Source organism: Cetorhinus maximus, chromosome 3 (assembly GCF_964194155.1).
Source record: "Cetorhinus maximus chromosome 3, sCetMax3.hap1.1, whole genome shotgun sequence".
Taxonomy (NCBI): domain Eukaryota; kingdom Metazoa; phylum Chordata; class Chondrichthyes; order Lamniformes; family Cetorhinidae; genus Cetorhinus; species Cetorhinus maximus.
The window spans coordinates 139,638,677-139,651,431 of NC_135881.1; the positions used below are offsets into that span (position 1 = coordinate 139,638,677).

Consider the following 12,755-nt stretch of genomic DNA (forward strand, 5'->3'; position numbering starts at 1 on the left):
CCGTAGGCGGCAGTAGATGCAGAGTTAATTGAGGTATTTAGAAGATAAGATAATTTCTTGGGAAGTATGAGTATTAAAACATATAGAGAAAAAACAGTGAATTGGGATTTTTAAACAAACTAGCTGACATGGCTCGCACAATGGAGGAACAGTGCATTGAAAGGAATGGCCTGCTACTGTCCCTCCTCTGTTAAATATGCTCGAAGTAGCAGCTCAGTTCCGACACAGGCGAAAAGATGCCTGATCTTTTGAGTAGTTTAAAATTAATTCTTACTGCAACGACATGAATTGTACAGCGTGCTTAACGTGTGGAAACGTCTCAATATGCTTCATATAAACTACCCAGCAACGTCTTTAGAAAGCGGTTGTGCAACAAAAGGATCTTCACCACTTCATAGATCAAAAGTTGATCTATCTCACTGTGATCTGGGATGTGTTTGCGGGTTTTTTTACACTTCGCAGGTAGAAGCCTGATGTTAGGGGTTCTGATAGACGAATATTCAGTGTGTTTAATAGCTGTTTTAATGATGTTGTCTCTCCGCGCCGAGCTGTCACTCTTCTGCACATCACAGACTCCCTCAGACAGAAAAATAATTGGCCGTTTTTATCCTACATAGAAACGGGGACCCGGTGGGAATAAGGAGTTTCTTTCTCTGGGACAATTGCATCAAATGCATTCGGCGCAATAACTTCTGGTTCATATTGCTGTGCATTTGTTTCTAATCGTCTCAAGACCTGAATGTAAAAAAAAGTACTATTCTGAAACACTCGAATTGAAAAATTAAGATTTATTCCTGAAGAAAATCCAACGCCATCTGTTAGGTGCCGGCGCCAGATTAAAAGCAATAAAGGGATGGAGAGGGGTTTGAATCGAAAGCCATTTCCTGCGATCGCAATCATATTCAGCAGGAGTTCCGCGACAGCAAGGGTTAAATATGGACAGTATAATCTGCCCTTACAAAATAATTAGAGTAATTCTGCAGAACGTTAGCAACACCTCCGGGATTAGGAAGAAATATCAGGAAGGAAAATGACCTTAATGTGAAAAGTTTCGTTGGCTGTGAAATGAACGACCGTGAAACACAATGAAATGTCCATGTGTACTGGGTATTCAACTTGTTGTTATGGGGAGGGTGGCAATAGCTTATATGGACTGCAAACAAAAGCTAAAATAAATAGTGGTACATTGGGGAGAACGAAGAAAACCGCAGGCGTGAAGTTTCCGACGCGATTGTTTCGGGTCGCTAATGGAATTCAACCGTCTATGAATCCTCCACAAAACACATTAAATTGTCACCTGATTTACAAGAAAATTTCATCCAGTTAACGGTAAAAAAAATGTATTTGTTTGGGGGGGGGGGGGGGGATTTAAAATTCTGTTGCATTTCAGTGAGCCAGTGTTCTGACTCACTTAATGGTTTAATACCTGGAAATGTTGAAGAGAAAAAGGGACCGACCATTGCTGGTAAGACACGTGTGTTCTGTTTGGTAAAAGTCTGCTTGTTTGTGGCCGGCTGATTAAACATTCAATATGCAAAGCGACTGATGGAGTTGTCTGCCTCGAATATACAACGTGAAAAATAAAGTCTGGCACCTTTATATAAATAAACAACAATGCCAAACAAAATCACGTTATGCATCAAGTTAACCTTCTGAATGAATGTGAAATAGATCTACAACAGGACTGCAGCAATCTTCAAAGTGGTTACTTTTCAAATATTCCACGGTGAAATGCCCAGAATTACTGGAGCTAAAGACTCAAGATTACTTCCAATTCAGAAGGCAATGTGTAAAATGCAGCAATCTGTGCAAGGGGGTAAATATGCAGTATGATGGAAGGTCACAGACCTAAAGCGTTAACTCTTGTTTCTTATGCTGCCAGGCTTGCTGAGTATTTCTAGCATTTTCTGCTTTTTATCAAATTCCAGCGTCCGCAGTATTTTGCTTTTGGATAAATGTGCAGAGTTCTTAGGGACGGGGGTGGGGTGGTATGAGATTTAGATACAAGAACTCGATTCTCAGATTTGATTTCATAGCCGAATGCAGGAGCTCTCCTGTTTCTTGTAATCATTAAATAGTTGGGGATAAGGTGTAAATGAATTGGTGGAGGCTTTATTTTTCCCCAGCTGGTCGCTTCCTCGTTGCATTTGCTTGAGAGAGAGAAAAAAATCCCAATTTGTCTGTTTGTTTATGTGTTAATAAATCCCTCCCTCCTCATGTCTGATTAGATTAATATAGGACCAATCAGAGTGGAGAGACGGGGGTGCCTGACTCCACCCTTGACCCCGCCCCTGGAGCCTCTCAGCCAATGGTAACTCCGAGTGGGCGGGGGCCACAGGGCTGTGGCCCCGCCCAGTGGTTGCTGTTTAAAAGGGATTGCTGGATGATAATATGAAGGAGGGGCTGCAGAGTGGGGGGGTCAGGGGGTTGGGGGCGGGTGAGAAAGGGAGCACGCTGCGGGGCCAAGGGAGGTGGCAAAGCGGGTGCAAGAATTCAACTCAGTTGCATTAAAAGACTGGCTGCTGGCTTGTGGTTTCTCTTTTTTTATATCTATCTGCTTGACACTTTTTTTTCCTCTGTCTAGGTGGGGGTTTGCTGAGTCCAGGGGGGTTGGGCTCAATGATGCAGTTAGCAGAACGATGCTTCCCTTCCAGTGCAAGCCTGCCCAAGACTTTCTACAGCTTGTCCTCCTCTCCAGAAAGCCAGAGCCCGGCATCCTCACAGCTCGACTTTGCGGACAGCGAGCGAGGCGACGCCATCCAGGAGACCAGTGACATCCACAAGAAGTTCACCGGCGCCACCATGCTCACCGAAAACGAGAGCCACAGTTTCACCGCTTCCAAAGGGGCGGCGGCGGTCGATCGGGGTAAAAGCTCCCCGGCGGCGGCAGACGAGGACTTGGCAGAAGTTCGCTACAGTTTGGACAGCCTCGGAGCCGAGAGGTATTTCCTGTCGCCCGTCGCCCCGCAGAACCTGAGCCCCAGCCACCATCAGCCGCAGCCTCAGCAGCAAGTCGCGGGCAACCCAGGCGCCCTCCTGCCTTACCCGGCTCAGCACCCCTCGGCGTTCCCCGTGAACGGTGCGAGCAGGTACCTGAGTCCTCATTCCGTGCTGAGCAACAGCGCTTACAATCCCATCTTAACTCCGGCCGGAGCCCAGGCTTTAGCCCCTTCGGCTTATCCAACTTACCCCGGATCAGGGCGCTCCCAGTATGGACATGGTTACCAGAATGGACCGCTCTATCCCCAATTCCAACCGAGCATCCCACATCCGACCCGGGCACAGGTCTACCTCTGCAATCGAGCACTTTGGCTGAAATTTCACCGGCACCAGACCGAGATGATAATCACCAAACAGGGCAGGTATGGCTCCAGTCTTGTTTTTAAATTGCAATCGCCCTGTGGTTGGCTTTGCCGAGATCATATGACGAGCACTTTTGTGTAGTTAACATTCGGAAGTTTGAATCTTACAAGGTAATAATTCTGAATGCCAGGAGATCTCTGAAATAGCGGTGGTGTAACTAATACATTCTTTAAAGATGCTCACATGTTAGGGTTCTCTCTTACACTTTTTCGTAACATGCACCTGGTACAGATTTGGAGCTGTGTCAATAATGGCGCTACAAGTTTCAGTACACGGGAGATGAGATATGTGTCACAAGTCCTTAATAACACAGGGATGTCAGCCATGTTCCATATATCCAAGATAACAAGGGAAGGTGTAATGTTTAGGTTTCATTTTAATTCTAATTCTATGTTTGGAGACATAAGGGACTGCCGACTCCCAGGATGTGAGCGTTGACCTGTAATATAGAGGGACCTGTGCGGACCTACACACCTGAAATCCAGCGTGTGTGACCTCGAGCCTTGGCACTGATCCACGACACAACTCCTGAGTGTCCACCTGTAATAAAACAACGGAGAACAAGGTGCGCAAGGGTCCTCCTGAGTTTCCGAATACCACATGAGGCGGATTCCTGCCACCTGGAGATTATTCGTGAATAAAAATAACCCCGAATCGAGTGTAAACGTGCAGGTTTGTATGGTGACGGTCCCTACATGCCAACAACGCTTCTTCTTCCTGGATGTGGAGTCTTCCTTGAAGCCTGCACCCCCAAGTTATTTCAGAGCACAAGGAGATGAGGGGATGTCGGACATATTCCATGTATCAAGTATCATTAAGGAAGGTGTCAGGCATAAAAGACTGCGAGTCTCAGAACAAGGGGACCTGCACCAGACATCTTCTGTCTTAAAAGAACAGAAAGCTGGTTGCTTTAAACAGCCAAGATTCGCCGTCTGAATCTCGATTCATATGGTTAATAAACCCCTATAGCCTTATTTATAAAGGCGCTGAGACTAAAGGTACAGATGAATTCTGACCTGGGATTTTGCAGTCATTCTCTGACACTGGACACGACTATAGTTCCCCATGAATCCCACATTCAGTTACATCTTCTGAATTTCCTGTCCTGATGATTTTTAGACATGAAGATGCAAATTCTAGTCTTCCGGCTGCCAATGGAGCTGGGTGTAAAGTGCAATCTGGAATGGTATTTTAAAGCCATATAACTGTTAGGTTTGGGTTTTAATGTGTGTCACTAGCTCTTTAGCCCTTTTGCACTCTGGGACTCTGAGCAACTCGCAGATTGGGTGTGGTTGCAGAATTATTCACCTTGTCCAGCTCGAATTATTTTCCACAAGCCCATGAATGAGGTTAAATTGCGATCAGGTTCACAGACAGGGACGCTATTTACCGGCGACCCTTGAAACAGAATGGCCTCCGGAAATTCAAAAACAAAATACCACGGGGGCTGGAAAACTGAAATAAGAGCTGAAAATGCAGGAAATTTCCGCAGCAGGACAGGCAGCATCTGTGGAGAGAGAAACAGAGTTCAGTATTCAGGCCGATGACCCTTCACGCGAAAATTAACTGTGCTAGCTATCGGGGCAACTTCAAAGAGGCCCTGACAAGAGCTTCTCCATGAAATATTCCGTGTTGTTTCTCGATGCGCGCGTTTCTCTTCCTTTCTAGTCGCCTGTAAAGTTTCACCCCCCCACCCATATTATTGATCAGGAAATCGTAATTTTGAAGATCACACCTTTACTGGTTCTCACGGAAACAAAGCTTGAAGTTGTGTCTTTTTTCCTGTTTTACACATCTAAAAGTCTGGATCCAGTTTTAGTTTCGTTCGTGCAGGGAAGAAAATTATATCATCTTTTACTCGTGTAATTATTTATTTCCTCAGTGAGGACGTTTAATAATGATAACTATATTCCCTGGCTACTCTTGGGCTAACAGCTCTTTGAGGTTCCATACTATACCTGGCTGCCGTAAAAGATTCATTTTAACTCCCATCACTCGCCCTTCATATTTGACCAGTGATTAATTACAGACTGATCTGAACTTACTGGCACAGTCGCTTTCTGCCAATGTGGTTCGGAACATTTGATAAAGTAAGTAAAATTTCGTCAAACCCACTCCTTTAATGATCACTTTTCAAACGGCCAATTCTAAATCAGTAAATTCTATCGCTTCTCCCATGATTCGTTCTCCTGTTTGAATCCCACTTCTGGGTTCAGTGACTTTTCTCTACAAATCAGCCAAGTGCTGTCCTTGAAACCCCGGCACATCTTGTCGAGGCTACCAAAGGGATCTTGGTTTTATGTTGGAAGGGAGGTCCATTTCACCTGTTACAATATAGCATCGTCTACATTGGGGCTGATACCCTGCTGTTGCCCCTGCATCAAATTGACATCAGCAATAATCGACCCTCTTCCGATTGCCCCTTCTTAATGATTGATATCGCAACCCGTTCACATTTTTTTTGGATGAATCAATATGTTTGAATTATTTATTCGCTTCAGTGAGGTTTCTTCACTTCCATTAACGCTTTATAAGTGTCAACCGCCCGGATAAGTGCATATCAATTAAACCTATGCTCCTTATTTAATAATAGATCTGTACTGTTTGTTACTGTGAATATCAACCATAAATAAAATCATCAACCTAATCTAGTTTCAAGTGTCGTATTTCAAATAACAATTCGCTTTCTACCCCAAGAAAATAATTAGATGCTAAGGTGTCAGAGTGGGGTATGAACTTTATGCAATAAACTGATGGATTGTGTAAGATACCCTGGCTTTAAAAATTCACAGTTAACATTTCGGTTTGCAAGCTCAGAAGACATTTATTTGGCGTTACACATGGGCTTTAGTTTGAAGTTGAATTGTTTACCCATCCCGTTATTGCAAAGATTCCCCGGGATCATTGGCACTGGGAGACTCGTTCAGCCCCAGCTCCACAAATACTGCCATCGACCTGAAGTCCTGTCGAACCCAGGGAGCTGAGGCGGACAGAGGGACCGCTCTGTGAGCCTGAGGCCAGGTTTGATGGCGGCCCTCTCCCCAGGACCGCTATAACATACCGGTCAGTCTGTGCGCCAGGCTGCGGCTTCCGATGCTGTCCCTTAGGAAACCATTCTCTTCTTCTGCTCGTGAAAGGAAAGAAGGAAAGTGCAGAAACTTTTATCAGACCTTGTTTTGGAATTATACCTCCTCCCCGCGCATGTCACAGTTTCATTTCAAAGTAACTTGCGCTAAAAAAAAATACGTTTGATGCTCTGTAGATGTTGAAAGTTCAAAGTCACAGTTTCTGGCGCCTATACGATCAGAAGTGCGATTCTATGAGTTACTAAAACAATTACTGAAAAAGCCTTTTACTGCGTGTGTGTTCTCCAAAGTTCCGGGGATTTACCGATCTGACTCTGCAGGTTGTGCTCACGGGTGAATGTATTTCCCCCTCAGTGCCTTATCTTTGAGATGCTCCGCGAAGAATATTTCTTGCTGCATCAGAAGCGAAAAACTGCAGAAGCCTGAAATCTAATACAAACAGAAAGTGCTGAAAATACTCAGCAGATCAGACAACATCTGTGGGGAGAGGAACAGAGCTCAGGTTTCAGATCTGTGACATTTCACCAGAACTTTATTTTAGCTGCTACACCTGCTGCGTATTTCTAGTATTTTCGGTTTTTATTTAATATTTCGTGCCAATTCGACTATCGCGTTTCTGCCGTTTTGTATACATTGCAATATTTACAATATTACTGTTACAATATTTGTATAGTTTTGTTGCTTATTTTTCCCCCCCTCCAGGCGCATGTTCCCCTTCCTGAGTTTCAACATTTCTGCTCTAAACCCGACCGCTCATTACAACGTGTTTGTGGAGGTCGTGCTGTCCGATCCCAATCACTGGCGATTTCAGGGAGGAAAATGGGTGACTTGCGGAAAAGCTGACAACAACATTCAAGGTGCGTATGACCGTTCAGATTGAGCAGCATCTCATTTTCGCGAGCTATAAGCTGCAGTCCTGTTTGTGTATGTAACTGTGCCACCGTTCCTCTGTTTCATGGCAAGACAGGGTCCCAGTCAAAGCCGCATGAAGTTGCACTTTCATTATTCTTAGGCATTAATTTCTCCCAACCATCACTTTGTTCCGTAATTTGTTAAATGTTAGGAATGCCCGATAACAATTTGCTGGGGAAAAATTCTGTTGTAGGTCACCCTTTGGTAATCTCTATGTTTCTCCCTGACGGTTTTGGTATAGCCAGTGATATTTTGAAGATATTAATATTTATATGAAATTAGCACACTCCCCCTGGCCAAGCCTGCACTTAAAACAAGGGCAGGAACTGCTGGGATCACTCAACAGTTGTCAATATGCTTCGAACAAACAACACTTTTTCTTAATATCCTTATCTTCCTAATCGACTGCATATAAACAAGATGCTGCTCCTGTGCAGGCCAGGGCTGTTGTGTATAAGCTGATTCGAAATCAGAATTTCCAGCATAGAATGATGCCATTTTCCCCATGACACCTATTCTACTCCTAGATCTTCAACTGAAGTGACCCTGACCCTTTCTCATCTGTTAAAACAACTTGCAAATATATAGAAAATGCAGGAAAACCTCGGCAGGTCTGGCAGCATCAGTGGAGGGAGAAACAGAGTTAACATTTCCAATGTGACTCATCTTCTGAACCCCCTCTCTCCACAAATGCTTCCAGACCCGCTGAGTTTTTTCCAGCAGTTTCTGTTTTATTTCAGATTTCCAGCATCCACAGTATTTTGCAATTATATAACACCTTTATTGTAGTAAAATGCCCCACAGTGCTTCACAGTTGGGATTAACCAATCAAATTTGATTTTGGTTTACATGAAGAAGTGTTTGTGGCAATGCTGAAGGCATGGAGTGAAAGAAAGGCTTACTATTATCAGAGAATCTGAGGACCAGCCCTCATATAGAAATCGCCAGTGACTTTCTGACTGTATTTAAAGTTTCCTATTGGTCGAGGTTCTGAATTTCATGTTTTTAATGTTGTGTGTTAAAATACACAAAAGAAGATTTAATTTCATCACCATGAAAATGACCTGACATTGATACCTCGGTAATTGAAACAGGAATACTGCATATCATCACACTAGGACTATTTGGAGTTGGATCAGTAGACTGGCACTCATGAGGATGGTGCCAATAATACAAATGGTCCAATCAAATGAACAAGTTTGCAATTAAATCAATAAGGCTTCAAAGTCACCAGTCATGACCTTGTTATCTCATTCCAGGATCACCCCTGGATTTTATTTTGCAAACAGTTTCAGACGTCTGTTGAGGATATCTACTTCCTTGCCTTAAAGCATACACATTGGACTGATGCAGCTTTTAAATGTGTTATGCATTGACTGCACACGTCATACTTAATCTATACTTTGAGAAAGCATATTCCATAACATTAACTTATTTCAAAAGTCTGAACAGTGCATCTTTCCAATGTGAAGTCCCTGTACAACTGGCATCTAATGTGATAGTTACACTATTTAGAAAATGTGCAATTCTGTGCAAATGCAGTGCACATGCTTGATGAGTTGGTGTCCAAAGCAAACGTTGATTTCCAAATAATGCTATTCAGATACTGCATCTTTAACGTTCAGTGTTTTTTCCCCTTTTATGGTATAACTAAACATTGCAGCTTCATACTTTCTACAGAAATATAATGAGCTTGTGGATAAGTGAGAGTGACTGCAGCCAGATTTAAATATCAGTCCTTGTTTTTGTGGAAAGGTCAGTAATGGGAATACAGGATTGTTTTATAGGCTGCTTGCATAGTAACATGCGTGAATAAAGAACACTCACTCTTGATTAGGTTCATAACTCTTCATCTACACTAAGATGTTCAAATGCAGACCAGTGAAAATTGGATCCTTGAGCATGTGGCAGGTTGAATATGAAAGGATTAATTTAGGATGTGGGGCTGGAGAATGCGGTAAAGTTAGGGTTGGATAAAGGTATGCTCTCCAACAAGCTATAATGAAAGGTCACAGACCTGAAACGTTAACTCTTTTTCTCTCTCCACGGATGTTGCCAGACCTGCTGAGCATTTCCAGCATTTTCTTTTTTAATTTCAGAATCCCAGCGTCCACAAGTTTTTGCTTTTGTGTTCTCTAATCAATTTTTATCTGAATAATGTAAACTAGTTTCGTTCATATCGTAAGCTGACATGTAGATAAAATTAAAATTCAGTATTTAAAGATCCAGTGTCCTTGTTAATCTCAATAGGACTGGTTACTCAAAATGTGGCATAGGTGTTCAATTTTCACACTGAAATTAACATAAAAACTTAATTCAGAAAGGCATCTAAGGTATCCCATTGTCACTAACTTGTTTTTCACAATGTCGTCTTCCACTTTATTTCTTCCAGGTAACAGATCTTATGTCCATCCTGAGTCTCCAAACACTGGAGCTCACTGGATGAGACAAGAGATTTCTTTTGGGAAACTTAAACTGACTAACAACAAGGGTGCAACCAATAACAACACTCAGGTGAGGCAGTGAAGGCGAACTACACCTATCTCTGATGTGTTAGACTGACGCTAACCCTTTGTGGAGCGTGAGTAACAGTTATGTGTTTTTCATTCTTGCAGATGGTGGTATTGCAGTCCTTGCACAAATACCAACCACGCCTTCATATAGTGGAGGTGAATGAAGATGGTGTGGAGGATATAAGTGATTCTACAAAAACACAAACATATACGTTCCCAGAATCGCAGTTCATTGCCGTGACTGCCTACCAGAACACTGACGTAAGTGCAGTTTAATGCAGATTTGAATTGTTAAAGCAAATCCAACTGTTGGCAACTGATAAATTTTACAATATTTTTCCTATTTATTTATTAGATTACACAGCTCAAGATTGATCACAATCCCTTTGCCAAAGGTTTCAGAGACAACTATGATTCGTAAGTTTATGTTTTTAGTGTAATAACTTTGAATCTATTTCATGGTCAGTTGGTCAATGTTCTATTTCCTTTTGAATTCCTCAGTATGTTCACTGCACCAGAGAATGACCGATTGACCCCTTCTCCCACGGACTCACCCCGATCCCATCAGATAGTGCCTGGGGCCCGTTACACCGTTCAGCCTTTCTTCCAGGATCAGTTTGCCAACAGCATGCCATCAGCCCGGTTCTACAATGGTGAACGAGCAGTGCCCCAAACAAGTGGCATCTTGTCCCCCCAACAGACCGAGGAGTCCAGCAACCCTCCCCAGAGGTGGTTCGTCACCTCTGTACAACAGCCTGGCACCAACAGGTTGGACTTTACCTCTTACGATGCAGATTATGCTGCCAATGCCTTGCTGCCCTATGGTCTCAAACCTCTACCCATCCAATCTGCTCATTCTCTGAGCTACTATCCCGACCCAGCATTTGGCTGGGGATCCAGGAGTTCCCAGTACCAGAGAAAGCTAGCCTCTGGACTAACATGGTCCTCCAGAACAAGCCCATCAGCATTCCCAGAAGATCAAGTGTTGTCCAGTGAGGAAAAGTCAAGGGAAGAAGCCAACTCGCCTTGGATTGAAACCCCTCCATCCATCAAATCCATGGACTCAGACTCTGGACTCTATGAAAATGCCTACAAGAGAAGAAGGGTCTCAGCTGGCAACTCAAGCAGTGAAAGCTCCCCAACAATCAAATGTGAGACAATTACTTCTAAAGAGTATAGCAAGGATGGTGCAAAAGCGATGGGCTATTATACTTTCTACACCAGCCCTTAAAAAAGTATTCCTGTGAAGTTCGCCTGTATATATCCAATCCATTCGCCAAGTGTCGATGGTCTAATGAGTGCCAAAAAGACTGAAATTTCCTTCCACCTTAAGAACTGATCTTGTACAGTCTACTAGTGCAATCAAATTTTTAAGAAGGTGCCAAAGCTTTCTGATGCTGTAAGCAACAAGATGGAGATATTCTAGCTAAGCCTGTCCTCAATGTGATGTCCCAAAATATATAGTATTAATTTTAGAAGGAATTTCTTGGGGGGGAGGGGCTTAAATACAAGATTGACTTTTACCATATGTGGTTTTATTTATTTGACAATACAATTATGTACAATTCCTGTTCTGTATAGTCTACTGTAGAATGGGTGCAGTATGGTGTAAAAGAAAATGACAGTGTTAGTTTAATGAATAAAAGCCAGTCCTTTCCAATTCCATCAACATGTACAGATTAAGCAAAAACGACATTTTCAAGCATTAAATTTTTCAAAAGCAATAAAATGTGACTGGATCAGACTGCAAATTTCAACTTTCCAAAGGATGCTGTGAGGAAGGAGCTAATGTATTTGTGGAGTCTTGATAAATGCATAGCTAATGCACTTAGAGTTCTGACCATTTTTTGTCATTCACGTTTACAGGATTAGAATAGTGAAATACTTCAAACTAGTTATGCAAATTAGCTGGCAAATTAGTTATGTGTTTATCAGGCTTCAGGTGGCCATTTGATTGTAATTTTGGAAATTAAAATCTCACATAAATTAAATGCTTCTTAAACTAATGACGTGTTTTGAAGTATCAGCATATACGCACCGAGGCTCAAAGAAACACTTGCCGTGAACAAACATTTTTACAACATGCAATTGTCCTGTGTATATCTGTTGAATTCAGAATCATTCTAAACATCCCCACAAACAACCTCTTCACACCAGCAGTCTAAAATAGTCTTGAAATGTGCTTCGCTACGTGTTTTAAGGAAACGAACCAGGGCTTCATTTTTAAAAAATAGCTTGTCCTCATGTGTTTTTTTGTTACAAAAGAAAATAACCAGATTCAGAAGAATTGGTAAAAACGCAATGCAATGAAATCCCATCATTGGCAATGCATTCATAGACAGGCTCCTGGAAGAATGATTCGATCGCGGATTATTTCCAAATGATACATGCTAAAGCGGGAAATCAGAGAACAAGAAATGAGAAGCTCCTGGAATATTTTTGATGTTCGAGAGAATTCAGAATAAAAAGTACTGTAAGTCCGTCTACTTTTTGATGGGTGAAGGTTAATTCTGGCAGTTTACACAAAGAGAAAAGCAATCAGGATCCATTATCTGGATAACTCGAAATGTTGATCGTTTTCCTCAATTGATACTACATTGAGATGGTAGCTCAGGAGGCGGATAGGCGAGACTGATGGTTGTTTTTTTTTTGTTTTAATCAAACAATATTATCTAAAATATCTAGCTGCTGCATTCTATTGTGCCCACGAAAAGCAAGCTCAGTAGAGTTTTCTCCATCCGGTTTCACTAGCGCGAAATCTCTGTCGCTTAGTTATACTTTCAACAGTCTCGCAGTTGTGGAAAAAACTTCTCAGTTTGTGTTGGAGTAGTATGATGTAGCAGTATCGTATTATTTGCTGTTTCGGTTTATACCCTTCCAG

General features: G+C 42.4%; 1 protein-coding gene across 1 annotated transcript; it reads left to right on the forward strand.

Moving 5' to 3' along the window:
• Positions 1 to 2,600: 2,600 nt before the first annotated feature.
• eomesb (eomesodermin homolog b) lies at positions 2,601 to 12,179 on the forward strand. The gene is made up of 6 exons (XM_078539053.1): positions 2,601 to 3,362; positions 7,152 to 7,306; positions 9,754 to 9,875; positions 9,977 to 10,135; positions 10,230 to 10,291; positions 10,376 to 12,179. Exons 1-6 carry the CDS (start codon positions 2,620 to 2,622, stop codon positions 11,103 to 11,105), a joined length of 1,971 nt encoding a protein of 656 aa, XP_078395179.1. The 5' UTR covers positions 2,601 to 2,619; the 3' UTR covers positions 11,106 to 12,179.
• Positions 12,180 to 12,755: the final 576 nt, after the last annotated feature.